The sequence below is a fragment of the Staurois parvus genome, unplaced genomic scaffold, assembly GCF_062004578.1.
Source record: "Staurois parvus isolate SC_StPar_1 unplaced genomic scaffold, SC_StPar_1.0 ptg000226l, whole genome shotgun sequence".
NCBI classification, from domain to species: Eukaryota; Metazoa; Chordata; class Amphibia; order Anura; family Ranidae; genus Staurois; species Staurois parvus.
The window spans coordinates 5,768,738-5,782,542 of NW_028318022.1; the positions used below are offsets into that span (position 1 = coordinate 5,768,738).

The 13,805-nt window shown below is 40.3% G+C and overlaps 1 protein-coding gene across 5 annotated transcripts in view; it reads right to left on the minus strand.

Annotated features, from left to right (window-relative positions):
• Positions 1–13,805, minus strand: part of DLGAP2 (DLG associated protein 2) — a 1,035,006-nt gene that overhangs the window by 140,711 nt on the left and 880,490 nt on the right. For all 5 annotated transcript variants that reach the window (XM_089679530.1, XM_089679529.1, XM_089679532.1 and 2 more), the window contains one exon: positions 4,344–4,491. In XM_089679530.1, the coding sequence (XP_089535656.1) occupies positions 4,344–4,491 (148 nt within the window). The remainder of the gene's footprint in view (positions 1–4,343; positions 4,492–13,805) is intronic.

Sequence of the window (13,805 nt, forward strand, 5' to 3'; positions counted from 1 at the left end):
AACTGTGAAGAGGGGATACAGAGGTGAGTTATTGTTTGGGGGTGCAGAGGCAAGCTGTAGAGGAGGTCACAGAGGTAATTGGTGAAAGAGGGGTGTGGATGTGAGCAGTGGATGGTTACTTTTGGAGCTGTTGTTTGAGGAAAAGGAGGGGATTTTGTTTGGGGAGGAGAAGGGAGATGTACTGGGGGACAGCAAAACATACAGAGTTAAGTTTTTAAGAGTATGTAATGTATGGCACTGCATACAGGATGAAGTGGTCAGGATTTTGTAAAGTACCTTGTTCATTACATACTCTTGATTGTCATACTATGCATAGTGTTATATGTTACATACCTTCTCCTTTCACTCAGTATGATAGGGTATATGTTACATATTCCTGAACCCTACACTCTGTTACATACCCCTGACTACTGCACTTTGTGTGCTGGGATGTATGTTACAGAATTCTGACCACTCAACTTTGTGCAAAGGGCTGTATGCTACATATTCCTGACTATTCACACTGTACACGGGGCTATACATTACATAGCTTGGATTGCAGCAGTCAGCTGTTTACAAAGTACAGCATACAAGCTTCATCATTCAGGAGCATGTAATGTATGGCATAGCTTACAGATTGCAGTAGTTAGGAGTATGGAACATACCGCCTAGTGTAAAAAGAGCAAGGGTGAGGATTATATTATATATAGCACAGTATGCAGATGTAGTGGTCAGGAGTCCCTGGCTATTTAACTAAAGTGCTTATTTAAAGTAAACTCAAGCAGGGTGTTAACTCTGTGTATATACTCTGTGTGCAGAAAAGCCAATATAATGTAAGAGTTTCAACTTGTAAAAATGATTGTACTGAGGTTTATATGTGTCTATGAGACTCTTTCACAAGTGGCATAATAAGTAAAGCATATTTTGTAAGGATAGGATTGTGGGATAGGCTGTGTGCTGTGCATTCAGTGGGTACGCTTTGGTTCTAGGTATGCTGCTTTAAGTCCCTGCCACTGTAAATGCAGTTAGGCCACACTTTCAATTTGCCCAGAAGTACCCTAGGTCTTTCAGAGCCCTAGTAATGCCCCTCCTTCAGTGTTAAGTGGATAGCAATGTCCAATACAGCAGAGCCTATTTGGTTCAGAAACAGTGTCCCTCCTTCTATCAATGTAAGTGCTGCTGTACAGGGAATTATGCAGGCTGCTATTACACTAGCTTCACCCTCACGCTCTGCAAGCCATGTTTTGCACAGGCACAGCGGCACATTCATTTGAATAGGCTGCTGTGCCTCCTGAAAACACAGGGAAAAGGTCTCAGCTCAATTTTTGAAAACATTTCCCACACGAAAATTGCAAATGCAGTGCAGGATGCCACGCTGTGGATTCCAGTGCATGGGAGTGCCATTAGGATTAATGGCATCTCCATGCACCTCCTGAGCTGCAGTGCATTTATCTGTGTGGGTGGTTGTGGCTGTGGGACCTGCAGCAGCAATCACCCGCACAGGTATAAACCTAGCCTTAGGACAGTCTCACATATTTTTTCAGCTCTCTGTAAACATTTCATGTCTTTAACCACTTGCCTACCAGGCACTTATACCCCCTTCGTGCCCAGGCCAATTTTCAGCTTTCAGCGATGTCACACTTTGAATGACAGTTGTGCAGTCATGCAACATTGTACCCATATGAAATTTTTATAATTTTTTTCACGCACATAGAGCTTTCTTTTGGTGGTATTTAATCACCACTGGGTTTATTATTTTTTGCACTATAAACAAAAAAGATTAAAAAAAAATGAAAAAAAAAGTTTTTCTTTGTTTTTATTATAAGATTCTGCAAACAGGTAATATTTGTCCTGCACTGATGTGCAATGATGCAGTTGCACTGATAGACAGCATTGATGGGCACTGATAGGCAGCACTGATGGGCACTAATGAGGTGGCATGGATAGGCAGCACTGATGGGCACTGATAGGCTGCACTGATGATGTGGTACTGATGAAGTGGAACTGGTGGGCATTGATGAAGCGGCACTGGTGGACATTGATGAGGAGGCACTGATGATGCTGCACTGATATGCAGCAATGCTGGGCTCTGATAGGTGACACTGATGGGCACTGATATGCGGCACTGATGGGCACTGATGGGTGACACTGACAGGTGGCACTGACTGACAGCCCTGACTGGCAGCACTGACTGATGGCACTGACTGGCGGCACTGCTAGGCACTCATGGGTGGCACTGATGGGTTGCAGAGCTGGGCACAACTGCTGGGCAGCACTGATGGGTGGCACTGATAGGTGGTACTGCTGGGCACTGTTGGGAGGCACTGCTGGGCACTGTTGGGTGGCACTGCAGGGCACTGAAAATCAGGGCACTGATGATCAGTGCTGACCTGTTCTGTGACAGCTGTTGGTTATCGGCAGCGCTTTCCTCATGCTGTGACAGCGTGAGGAAAGTGCTGCCGATAACTGGCAACTGTATTTACTCCGTGATCTGCTGTGTCATCAGTGTTTTGCAGAGAATTTATTAATGTAAAAAATCTCTGGACTTTAGAACCACTTTAACCTAGAGGAGTACATAGGAACATAGACACATGATGCACATCATTACTGCAGTTGTATCTCAAAACAATTTGTCTCTCTGCCCCTTCTGGAGTGTAATTGCAATGCCAGATTGGAAGCTCAGGACTGATAATAATATTGGAAATATACTGCATATGAAACTGACATTAAACTGGCTCAAGTTGAAGAGAACTTCCTAAAACTGCCGCTACAGGAGCTCTAACATCAGTATGTGCCTTCATATATGTTCTTTTAGATGACTGGATTAAAAAACCGACACACACAATCCAAATTCTTGTGGAAAACCTTCCCAAAATTTTGCACAAAATTATAGTTGCATAAGAGATGTCCAACTTCAAACTAATGCCCTTGGTTGTGGAATGGGATGTCTTTCTAACAGGAGTATAACGTTGTGATGGTCAGTCAGGAGCACATAGACTGTAATCTACCTTTGTGGTATTTCTGAATTGTAAGTATGAACTCTTCTAAAGGAATATCAATATATCCTGTTCAAGGATGAATGGAAAGACAGGGAAGGCAAAAGTACTCCTTTGCAGTTAAGCTGCTCCATGCTATTATGCAAATCCCTGCAGCCTCTTATTTCCTATAATCTGACAGTTGCAGGTCCTCTGACATCATCAAGTCCAATGCAGGGTGTATGGCCCTACACTAGACATAAGGACGTACAGTCCACCACTGGAGTGTAGGGTGCACTGGCTGCCAGGGAAGCAGGGTTCAACTAAGTAAACTTTTTCTGTCCCCTAAACCTATACTAGCATTTACCCTTGTAAAGCAAGGGCAGCCTTACTGCAAAAGCTAATATTTACTTTCTTCAGAGTTGGGCTTTAAAGCTGAATTCCATTTTCTACATTTTACCATATGAAAATAATTATCAAGTAAAAATTCCATTAAAGGGCAGCTATTTTGTCCCTGGGGCAATTTTAGTTGTCAATGGGGTCCCCCCAAAGTCTATTTATAAATAATTTCCAGTGTGATTTGCACATCTAATATTTGATAGATATTCGTCCAGCTGTATTTTATGGACTTTATCCATCATTTTAAAAGAACATTCATCCTAGCCAGCCACCAATTCTAAATAGGATTCATCCATCACATTTGATAGAATTCACCCATTAGCAGTGACATACCACATAATAAATACAGTACATTCCAATAACAAAAAATGATGACTCAATGAACAAATCTTGTTTGTTATTGGAATTGTTCTATTGTGTTGTATGCGACCACTGATGAGTTAATCTCACTGAAATGAATCACAAAAAAATAACGTAGGAGTACATGAATTATAAAGACATAAAAAAGCGTTTGTTTTTATTTGGACTTTAATCCCTTGCCAGTATCCTGCCCTATAAGTGGACCATGGTACCAGAGGCCAGTAGGAGGGACTCCTGCACATTTTTACTCTTTTAAGCAAGAGTTCTTCCTACCAACTCCCAATCATCAGTCGTTGACCATGAGCTGTCCATAACAACAGTGTAATGCATATATGAGGCAGCTGGGCATTAAGACCTAACCATAGTGCTGCCACATATTTGCATTATGGTGTTGTAAAGGAGTTAAAGTAACTTCTCCTTCTTTGAAGCATACTGTTCCCTCTAAACTGCTCTTATACTTTGACCATGCTGGGAGAATTCATACGAAAGTTAAGGATTTTAACATTTTTAAAATGAGCAGCGGGCTGTGATAATGTCTTACTGACCTCCAGCGAGTTGACTCAGTGTGTGAGACCTGCATACACAGCACAATATGTATTAATAATAGGGCAAAGATAGCCAGTGCTCTACCTGACTGACACAGCTGGCCTGGCTAAGCGTACTGACAGCTCTCATGTAGCTCTGGTTCCTTGAACGAAATTTTGGAGAATTGTAGTTTCCTGATGGGTCCAGGACATGTCCCGAAGGCATTTCACTTGCTGCTTGTAGGTAACTCTGGCTACAAAACACAAAAGACAGCGATGGAAGATTCTTAATGAGAATATAGTCCCAGGTTAGGCATAAAATGTATTTTTTGTCAATCTTCTTGTCTCGGTACATGTATATTAGATACATTGCTAAATACAATTGTACAGTCTCTGAAATTTTCATTTATGCATTCAGCTTAGAAAACATTTGTAGCAGCAATTTCTTACTTTATTGTTGAGGAAGGCAAGAATGGGAAGATAAATTGCATTTCATGTTTAGTATACAAGGCAGTGTGAGCTCAGGTGTGTAGAACTGCACACACTTAATAACCCTGCTTGACAGCTATATTTTTTTTAATGCAAATGCTATTATAATTTCATTGAAAAACAATAGTAGCTTATGTTCCTTACAGCTTCCAGTACATTTATTAAGTCATTTGACTTCCAGGGGTCAAAATCATGGCCACAAAAAGGTATGTAAAGTAGCATAGAGATAAATCATTTTGCTAGCCATAGATGTTTTTGTTGCTGATATAAATAAATGTGCCGATTCAGTTTTTTTTTTTAATGAGCATACCATCCTGAAATCACTTAAATCCTTTATCTATGAACAAAGTGACAAAAGGCTTGATGCGTAGCAAGAAGTTACTATGTACAAGGCCCTATTGCAAAACGATTAGAGGCTCATTTGGTTCTCTAGCCTCCATTGCATGAGGTTTCTGTCACATCTTTCCTAAACTGCTAAAACAGCTAATATTGTGTACTGGAGTCAGGATTCATGTAGTCACTTGGCCACATACTATATCCAGAGCAGTGAAACAAATTCAAATTCACCAAGAATAACAACCTGGAAAAAAGGATTGCAGTTGTATAATGCTCACGTCTGGGGAAGTATATTAGCTTTACTCAAGACAAGTATGATGAGGCATGTCATTCTTAGTAAGGGGATTGTGCAACAAAGACGTTTACCCTTCTAAAACCAATATGGAGATAACTAATAGCAGTACTTCAGGATAAAAGTTAATTACAGAAGGCTCTGCAACTTTTCACTACCTGAACTGGTTGTAATGCAAACAACACAAGTAGCTATACGTTTTACATAATGTACTTGTCTGCCATAACGAGAAGTGGTTACCTCTCATACAGTACTTGACCTTATTCTCTCTCCCATAACAAGCATTTGCTGCAGATCTAAAATATGTAAAACACAAAAAAGAATTTGTGAGATAGAGCTCTGGTTTAATGCCAATGAAGCAAGTCAGGGTCCCCAAACAGTGCAACTTGTTTATGGGTGCTCAAAATAAGCACTCATTTGTATTCAATATGTGTGAAATGTATTTATGGTAAAAGGACAGTGAGGCTGAATGGAAACAAAGAAAGACAATGTAGGGGGTAACTTTTGCTCATAATGATATTTTTAGGAGCATAGATCTGGTAATTGCGGGACTCTGTATAATGGGGACAAAACATGAGCTTGACCACTTAAAAAACATAGACATTGATTGCATATAATAAGCATTATCAATGACAATGAGATTTCATTAAAAGCAATCCTACAATTATACTTACCTTCCTTTGTTCTCCCGAAGATTTGCTCAACTGGTAGGAGTCAAGAGAGGAAGCCATGTGTAAGCTCCAAATCATTGACCCTTTACCCAACCCAACCCAATCTGCAGGCACTGGGGGCTTTAGTGTCACCAAACACCAACGGCATCACATGAGAAGAAGGGAGCAAGCAGGGGCAGACTGGCAACTCATGGGGCCCCCAGACAATAAGGGATCATGGGGCCCCTGTGTCCTTGCCCACGCCTAAAAAAGCCTATGTAAAAGCCAATGAAAGGTACCAGGGGCATCTCATGGGGCCCCCTACTGACTCCAGACCCACGGGCAGTGCCCGAGTGCTCGAGTGGTCAGTCCGCCCCTGGGAGCAATTTATATGCTCCCCATAGCTGGAAGTACTGATATGTTGCTTTAGTTCCCTAAAGAAGTGACACATGAGTGAAGAGAAGAGAAGTGTAATCAACTACAAAGGTCAATATTAAAATGAATCTATACTTTACTCTCCTTGGACATGTTCTTTTTAAAGTATTTTTTTAAACCCACCATAGGAGGACAGATATTACAAACCTTAATAATAATTTAAAACATTAAAAAAACCTTCTTACCTGTATGAAAGAACAAATCTGGAATCAGCCAAATGTGGCATATACTGTACATATGCATGACCATCATGTAGCTATGTGCAAATACTGTATATTGTATTAATTGATTGTGTCTGAATATGCAAATCAGTTTTTGTGGCAATCTTAAAAGAGATTTAATTGTCTATGACTTGCCCACAGGAAAAGAGAGAAAAGAGCAATATGTAAACCTTGGTATGCTTGATACAAGGTCTACTCTTGCTGATGCTGCAGTTCATGTACTTGATATAGGCACAGTACCATCTTGTAGCAGCCCATTCTTATTGGTTGAGGATGAAGTGGAAACCATTTTTAAAAATATATTTTTGTATGACACACTTCTGAAGAAGTCCCATTGTAGGATGATACACATAAAGGGGCGGAGTCTGCTATTTTAATGCTAATGGTTGTTTAGGATTCATGAGAATAGGGGTGAGATATGCATTTGGTGCCATCAGCTTGATTCAAATATATTGGATTGCTTTATAATGTACTTTTACTACACTGCTTGTGAGTCTTTTGTAATCCTATTTATTGCTGAATAATGTATTCAGATAGCACTATGAGAGTTTTTTTCCTCTTTCATATGGATGCATATGGGGTGATGAGTATTATGCAGAGGAATTTTTGTTCTGGAAGACTTAAAAACAACTTTTGATCTGGATGACTGAGCAGTATTTTATTCCTGTGAGGCTACAAGTGTATTAGACCTCATTTCCTTGTAGAGGTCAAATTTGAGCAGGTTGGAGTGACGCTGGTGATCGGGCTGCATTTCATAGTGTGTAACTTAAAGGAACACACATACCTTTGTGGACTCACCTTGTTTAGGGACTTTTTTTTTTTGTTGTGCATATATATTTGTAGATTGTTCACAGTATTTTGGTTATCTAACACTTTATCTGTGAACTTTGAGAGGTGTTTTATACATTAATACACTTTTTGGATTTATTCTGATTTTGCCTTTCTTTTTTTATACAGTGCCATTTTGATAGTAACATTTGCAGTTTGTTCATCATTATTTTTATATCACTTGATTATTGAAAGCTTATTGTACAAGATTATCGTACAAATAGCAAGGGTTTGCAGTGCATAACAGTGCATAACACACAAACTGCAGGCCTTAGGAGTGCATACAGTGCAGGGCTCAGGAATGCATAGTGCACAGAGTGCAGGGCTCTGGAGTGTGTAATACAGACTGCACGATTCATGAGTGTAAGATGCTCAAAGTGCAGGGGTCAGGAATGGTTATAGCAAAATGTGCAGGGCTCTGAAGCTCGTAATGTACAGAGTACAGGTGTCAGGAGTGCATACTACAAAGTGCACGGGTCAGGAGTGTGATGCTCAGGGTTTAAGGGTGTATAACACACAGAGTTCAGGGCTCATACGTGTAATACAGAGTGCAGGGGTCTGGAGTACATGAAAAAAAGAGTGCAGGGGCTAGGAGTATGTAATACAGGAGTTAAAAGTACTTAAGCTAGTGTACAGAGTACAACAAAAAATTATCATATCCTCCCAGTACAATTTCCCCCCAGTCCTGTACCTCTCACAGTATAAATCTCCCCAAACAGTCCCAATCAACCATCCAGTACAAGGTTTCCCATAAAAATTTATGGGACAATGGCACAATCCAAGACTGTTGAAAGCCATGTCCTTTCAGAGAACTTAAAGCAGAATTCTACCCAAAAAACTGAATATTAACACATTGCAGCTTACCAATCTTTAAATGTGGTGGTTGCATTTGTTTTCTTTTTTTAAGGTGCTTTTTCCTTTACCTTTCACCATGTGTTCTGGTGAATAAAACACTTCCTATCTTATTTTTTATTTTATTTTCACATGGTGATCCTGCTAGTAACACACTGGGGGTGATTTACTAAAACTGTGTGGTGCAAAATCTGGTGCAGCTCTGCATAGAACCCAATCAGCTTCCAAGTCTTAGGATCCTTTCACGCAGAGCAGACCCATTTAGCGGATCCACTTGCTCTGCTGATCTCCAGTGAGCAAGTGGATGACAGCTCTGTGTCTGCTCCGCTGCTCGCTCTCCTCAATGGGCGGTCGGATGAAAACAGACCGCCTGTCCGTTTTCATCCAACCCGATCTGACGGACAGAAGGGGAATTGGATCACCATCCGTCCCTTTTTGGTGGATCGGATGTCGGCGAGTGTAAATGGACTCATGTCCGTTTATGCTTGCCGCTCCATAGAGGAGAATGGAGGTTCCAATCGGGTCCACCTGAAAAACAGGCAGGCAGCCCCGATCGGAATGTCTCTGGGAAAGAGCCCTTATTGTCAAAGCCTAATTGAACAAGCTGAAGTTAGAAGCTGATTGGCCTCCTGTCTGCTGCTTCCTTCCTCTGCTATAAGCATAAGTCACCTATGACAAATTTTCCTGACACCAAGAGAAAAATGGTGACGGGTAGGGACCTCCAGCAGACTGACAGCCACAGCTGTGTTTGTGTGAGCTGTGAGAAGGGGGGTGTGATACTGTATCAATAGATGAGCAGCACTGTCACTCTATGACAGGACTACCTCCCTGTTATAGTGCGAGAGAGCACAGGAAGTTATCAGCTCAGAAGGTTTCTGGTAGGATCAACAGGAATGTTTTTACATTTTTCCAACAGATATAACAAAACACTTTCTATAGCACATTTACCTGACCAAATAGGAGACGTTTGTTGTTTGGGTTTACACTTTAAACAATCAAAAATATTTGCTAACTTTCAAAAAGTCATCAACAACTGCTGCGACCATATAGTAGGACATATTACCAGCAAACCAGGGTGCGCTGTTGTGCTGGTGATATATCCTTTGCTCTGAGCCTTTCCGGTCTCTACCTGGTGGTTGCTTCAGCCCCAGCAGGAGCATGTGCATTGGGAATATTGTTCTGTATATATAGTAAGACAAACTGATTTACACCCCGGTCACATTAAACCTGACTTTGAAATCGCGCGACTTACAGTGAAATCACACAATCTCAAAGTCGGTGACATGCCGATTTCAGGTGCGATTTGCAAGATATCTGACACAGATGTCTATACAAATCTCACCAAAAATAGTGCATGTACTACTTTAGAAATCGGTGAGGCTCCGGCCAAGTTGGAACTGCACCGATATGACCGCTCTAATTGCGGACCATAGGGTGTGACTTGGCATACGATTTGCAAGTTGTCTGGCATGCAAATCGCACACCAATGACTGGGGACTTATTTGCCTCACCATTAAGGATTTATGTAAGTATCCCCATAATCATGAATTAATGCAAGCAAGTCTCCTTTGTTCTGTAGAGTATTATCACAAGGTAAGGTCATAAAGGTCTTACTGTGCAGTATTTTTATTCCCAGTGGGTAATACCTCTGCTAGACTTTACATTGTCTTCTTATGTTTTGAGGTGCTCTGTGTTTCTTAGGTCGCCATAGCTGTTTATATGCATTTTCCCCCAAACCCCATCAATGGCACCCATTATTTCTAGAACATAATTTTGAATAACACTATCTTCCAGTACAACAATCTCATTATAGCAGAGCCGCCTGTATTTATAAAAACGCCTATCCCTGACTGCAGTGATAATGAGCCATAATCAGCTTCTTATTCAGTTATAATTGATTGAGGAAGGGGAAGTACAAGAGCTAGGCAGCTGCAAGATAATGAATGAGAAATTGCTCTCTTCAAAGAACTTACAAAACCCATTTTTCATCAGATTCCAGAGCACAGCAAAAGACTTGTCAAAACTGCAAGTGCAGAAGAAATGCATTTAGTAAAGCATCACAAAGAATTAAACAGCACTGCAAACTTTGGGATAATGTTTAAACAAATGGTGTTTTAATGTTTAAAATCTGCTAAGGAATTTGACTGACAGGTCACCGCACAGTAATCTCATAGTGCTTTGTTGCTTTGAGGAATTATGATGTGGCGCTGAATAAATTCAACTGACACCAAGCAGCTAAACACAGTACACTGTTGAAATACATATGTAAAAAATTCTGACAAAATATTTGCTCTGCTGTTCAGTCATGTTTGTAATTAATACAAGACTGCCACACAGCACAGGATACCCAGAAAAGTGAAGCCAGTAAAAAATAAATAAATAAATAAATATATATATATATATATATATATATCACTATTGTGTCCTGTAGTGGCTGGTGGTAGGAATCACAGAATGTGCTGAAGGAGGCATGTATCCATCACACTCAGAAGAATGATCCTTTGCAGTGTGTTTTAATGCATGCATGTTAATGTGTGTTGCCTTAAAGCTGAACTTTACCCTTAATAACTTGATAAAAAAATAATATTCTTTAACAAAGTACATACTTTCCATATTAATAATTATGCTACCAAATTTAGTGTGTTCTGTAAATTGCCAGCATTGCTTCTGTTTCTTCTTGCTGAATGCTGACACTTTGCAGAAGCCCAGAGCCCCTGAGCAGCAGTAAATCCCTAGGCTATCAGCAGATTGGACTCTACATTATCGGCACAGTGCCGAAAAATAGAGCAATTGAATATTTGCAAATTAGGATGAGAGAGTGAGTTACTGGATTTTAACCCCTTGACGCCGACGTCACACAAATATGCGACCTCACAGAACTGGGCTTTTTTCCACTGGGCCGCATATTTGCGTACCTATCTTTGTGCTTGGAGCGCGCCGCACTGCATGCTCCCAGCACAAAGACCGCAGTGTCACTGACAGCCCGAGTCCCATTCTAACGATCGGGATCCTGGACTCCCGATTCTGTGTCACATGCTCACTGTGATAGCCTATGATTGGCTATCACAGTGATCAGTCACTGTGCAGCCCGGCCCCCTTGTTTTTTTTCTCTCTATGAATGGAGAAGAGAGATACATTGCATCTCTCTAACTCCTGGCATAGGGAAAAAAAAATGTTTGTTAAATAAAAAAAAAAAAAAAAAAAAAGATAAATAAATATTAAAAAATAAAATAAAAAATAAAGAAAAAATACCTAGATCAAGGTTTGATCTAGTTCAGTGCCAGGGTTAGTGTTTGGGTCAAGGTCAGGGTCAAGGTCAAAAGTTCAGGGTCAAAGGTCAGGATTTATAAAAAAAAATGGTATCAGTATCAGTTAGTGTCAATCTCAGTGTGTTTTAGGTAAAAAAAAAAACAACAAAAACAAAAAGTGCACTATTGTTTCTGGGCTGTACTATGGGTACAAACAACAAACAACATACACATACAGTGAAGGAAATAAGTATTTGATCCACTGCTGATTTTGAATGTTTGCCCACTCACAAAGAAATGATCAGTCTAAAAATCTAACCTAGGTGTATTGAAACACTGAGAGACAGAATAGCAACAAAAAATTCAAAAGAAATGCATGTCTAACAAACTATGCACTGATTTGCATGTTCATGAGGGAAAGAAGTATTTGATCCCCTATCAATCAGCAGGATTTCTGACTACCAGGTGTCTTTCATACAGGTAACAAGCTGAGATTAGAAGCAGTCTCTCAAAGGGCCTGATCTCCCATGCTCTCTCAGCTCTCCCACTCCTCACTGACTCAGATATAGCAGAGGGAGCTATTGGCTCCCGCTGCTGTCAATCAGAGCCAGTGACAAGGGGCAGGGGACAGAGCCCAGCCCTGTTCTGTGTGTCTTATGGATGCACAGAGCAGAGCTCGGGAGCGAGCACACACAAGTGCCCCCCAAGAAAGCAGCGGGGGGGTGCTTATGCCCAGAGTGCTGGCAGAAGACCCAAGAAGAGAAAGATCAGGGCTGTTCTGTGCAAAACTTTAGCACAGAGTAGGTAAGTATGATATGTTTGTTATTTTAATTTAAAATACAAAAAACAAAGCTTTACAATCACTTTTAGGGCTTGTTCACACTTGACTAATTTCTAACACTTTTCAAAAGCTCCTCAAATGCCCTATGTGTGTTTTGAGGCATTTGATAGGCATTTGCCAAGCATTAAAACTGCACCACAAATGCCTATAATGACGTTTGATGGTATTAACACTCTGCAAATGCCTTGCAACCGCCTCGCAAATGCCTCCCAGGCGTTTTAGGAGCGTCATCATAGACTTGAATGGGAGGCTTCAATGCCTCCTGACTGGACATGAGGCATCAATTTTCCTGCGACATGACACTAACACTTCGGTGTGAACAGTGTGCTGCCATGTGCAGAATTTTTATAGATGTTTGAGGAGCGTTAAAAGCGCTTCCCAAACGCCTGTCTAATGCCTGCTAACAAAGCTAGTGTGAACGTAGCCTAAGTATCTTCTTTTAAAGGAGAAATTTTATTTATTTAATTTGCAATTGTGTTGCTTCAAAAATGATATGTTTTTGTAACACAAACAGAGCTGGAATGAAAGGTATTGTTTTTATAGCTTCCTTAAGTTCGGCTTTAGGATTTTGCTATGTTGCATGAAATAGATGCTAACATACAGCAAATGTTAAAAATATCCACGCAGCCTTCATTTTACTGAAGTTCATTCAAACTGTTATTTATGCAAAGCTTATCAACCCTTTTCACCAGGCTGAAAAGTGAGCTCTTTAAGATTTCCCGTGTGTGCCAGTGTTAAAGAACCAAAAAAATGTTGACAAGATAATATATGTAAATGATCAGTTTGATGAATAAATGTGACATTAAGAAACTGTTTGCAGGTGTTCCTAGGTTGCAGTGAAATAATGTTACTTATGCAGCAGTTTGCATCATTGCACTTACAGGACATAAGTCTCACCTCAGTGAAGACTATATGGATTTTTCAGGAAAGAAAATTTACATTAGTGCTTAGGTAGTGGCAAAACCAAGATCTTTCATTTCCTGAAGCTTAGGCAAAAATTTAAAGACTTCCAGAAAATACTATCTGTTTAGCGAAATCTATTGGAGTAAATGTAAAAGGTGTTTAGGATTGCAATAGGCCTAACAATGTTTCTGAAGAAAAATGATTCCTGGGGAAAGTGTTCTCCAGAATAAAGTGGTTCAGACTATAGTAATAATTGTGGCTGGTTGTAATCAAAAACGTGCTTTATTGGGTAAAAAAAGTGATTTCTTACAAAATATAATCTACATATCATAAATTAACCTTCCAGCTTGAAAGGAAATCACCAGATCTAAAAGAACGCACAAAAAGGTGCATATATTCTTAGATGGTAAGCTCAAAGGATCAGGCCCTCCTAACCCTCTTGTATTGAACTGTATTGTTGCTGTATTGTCTCC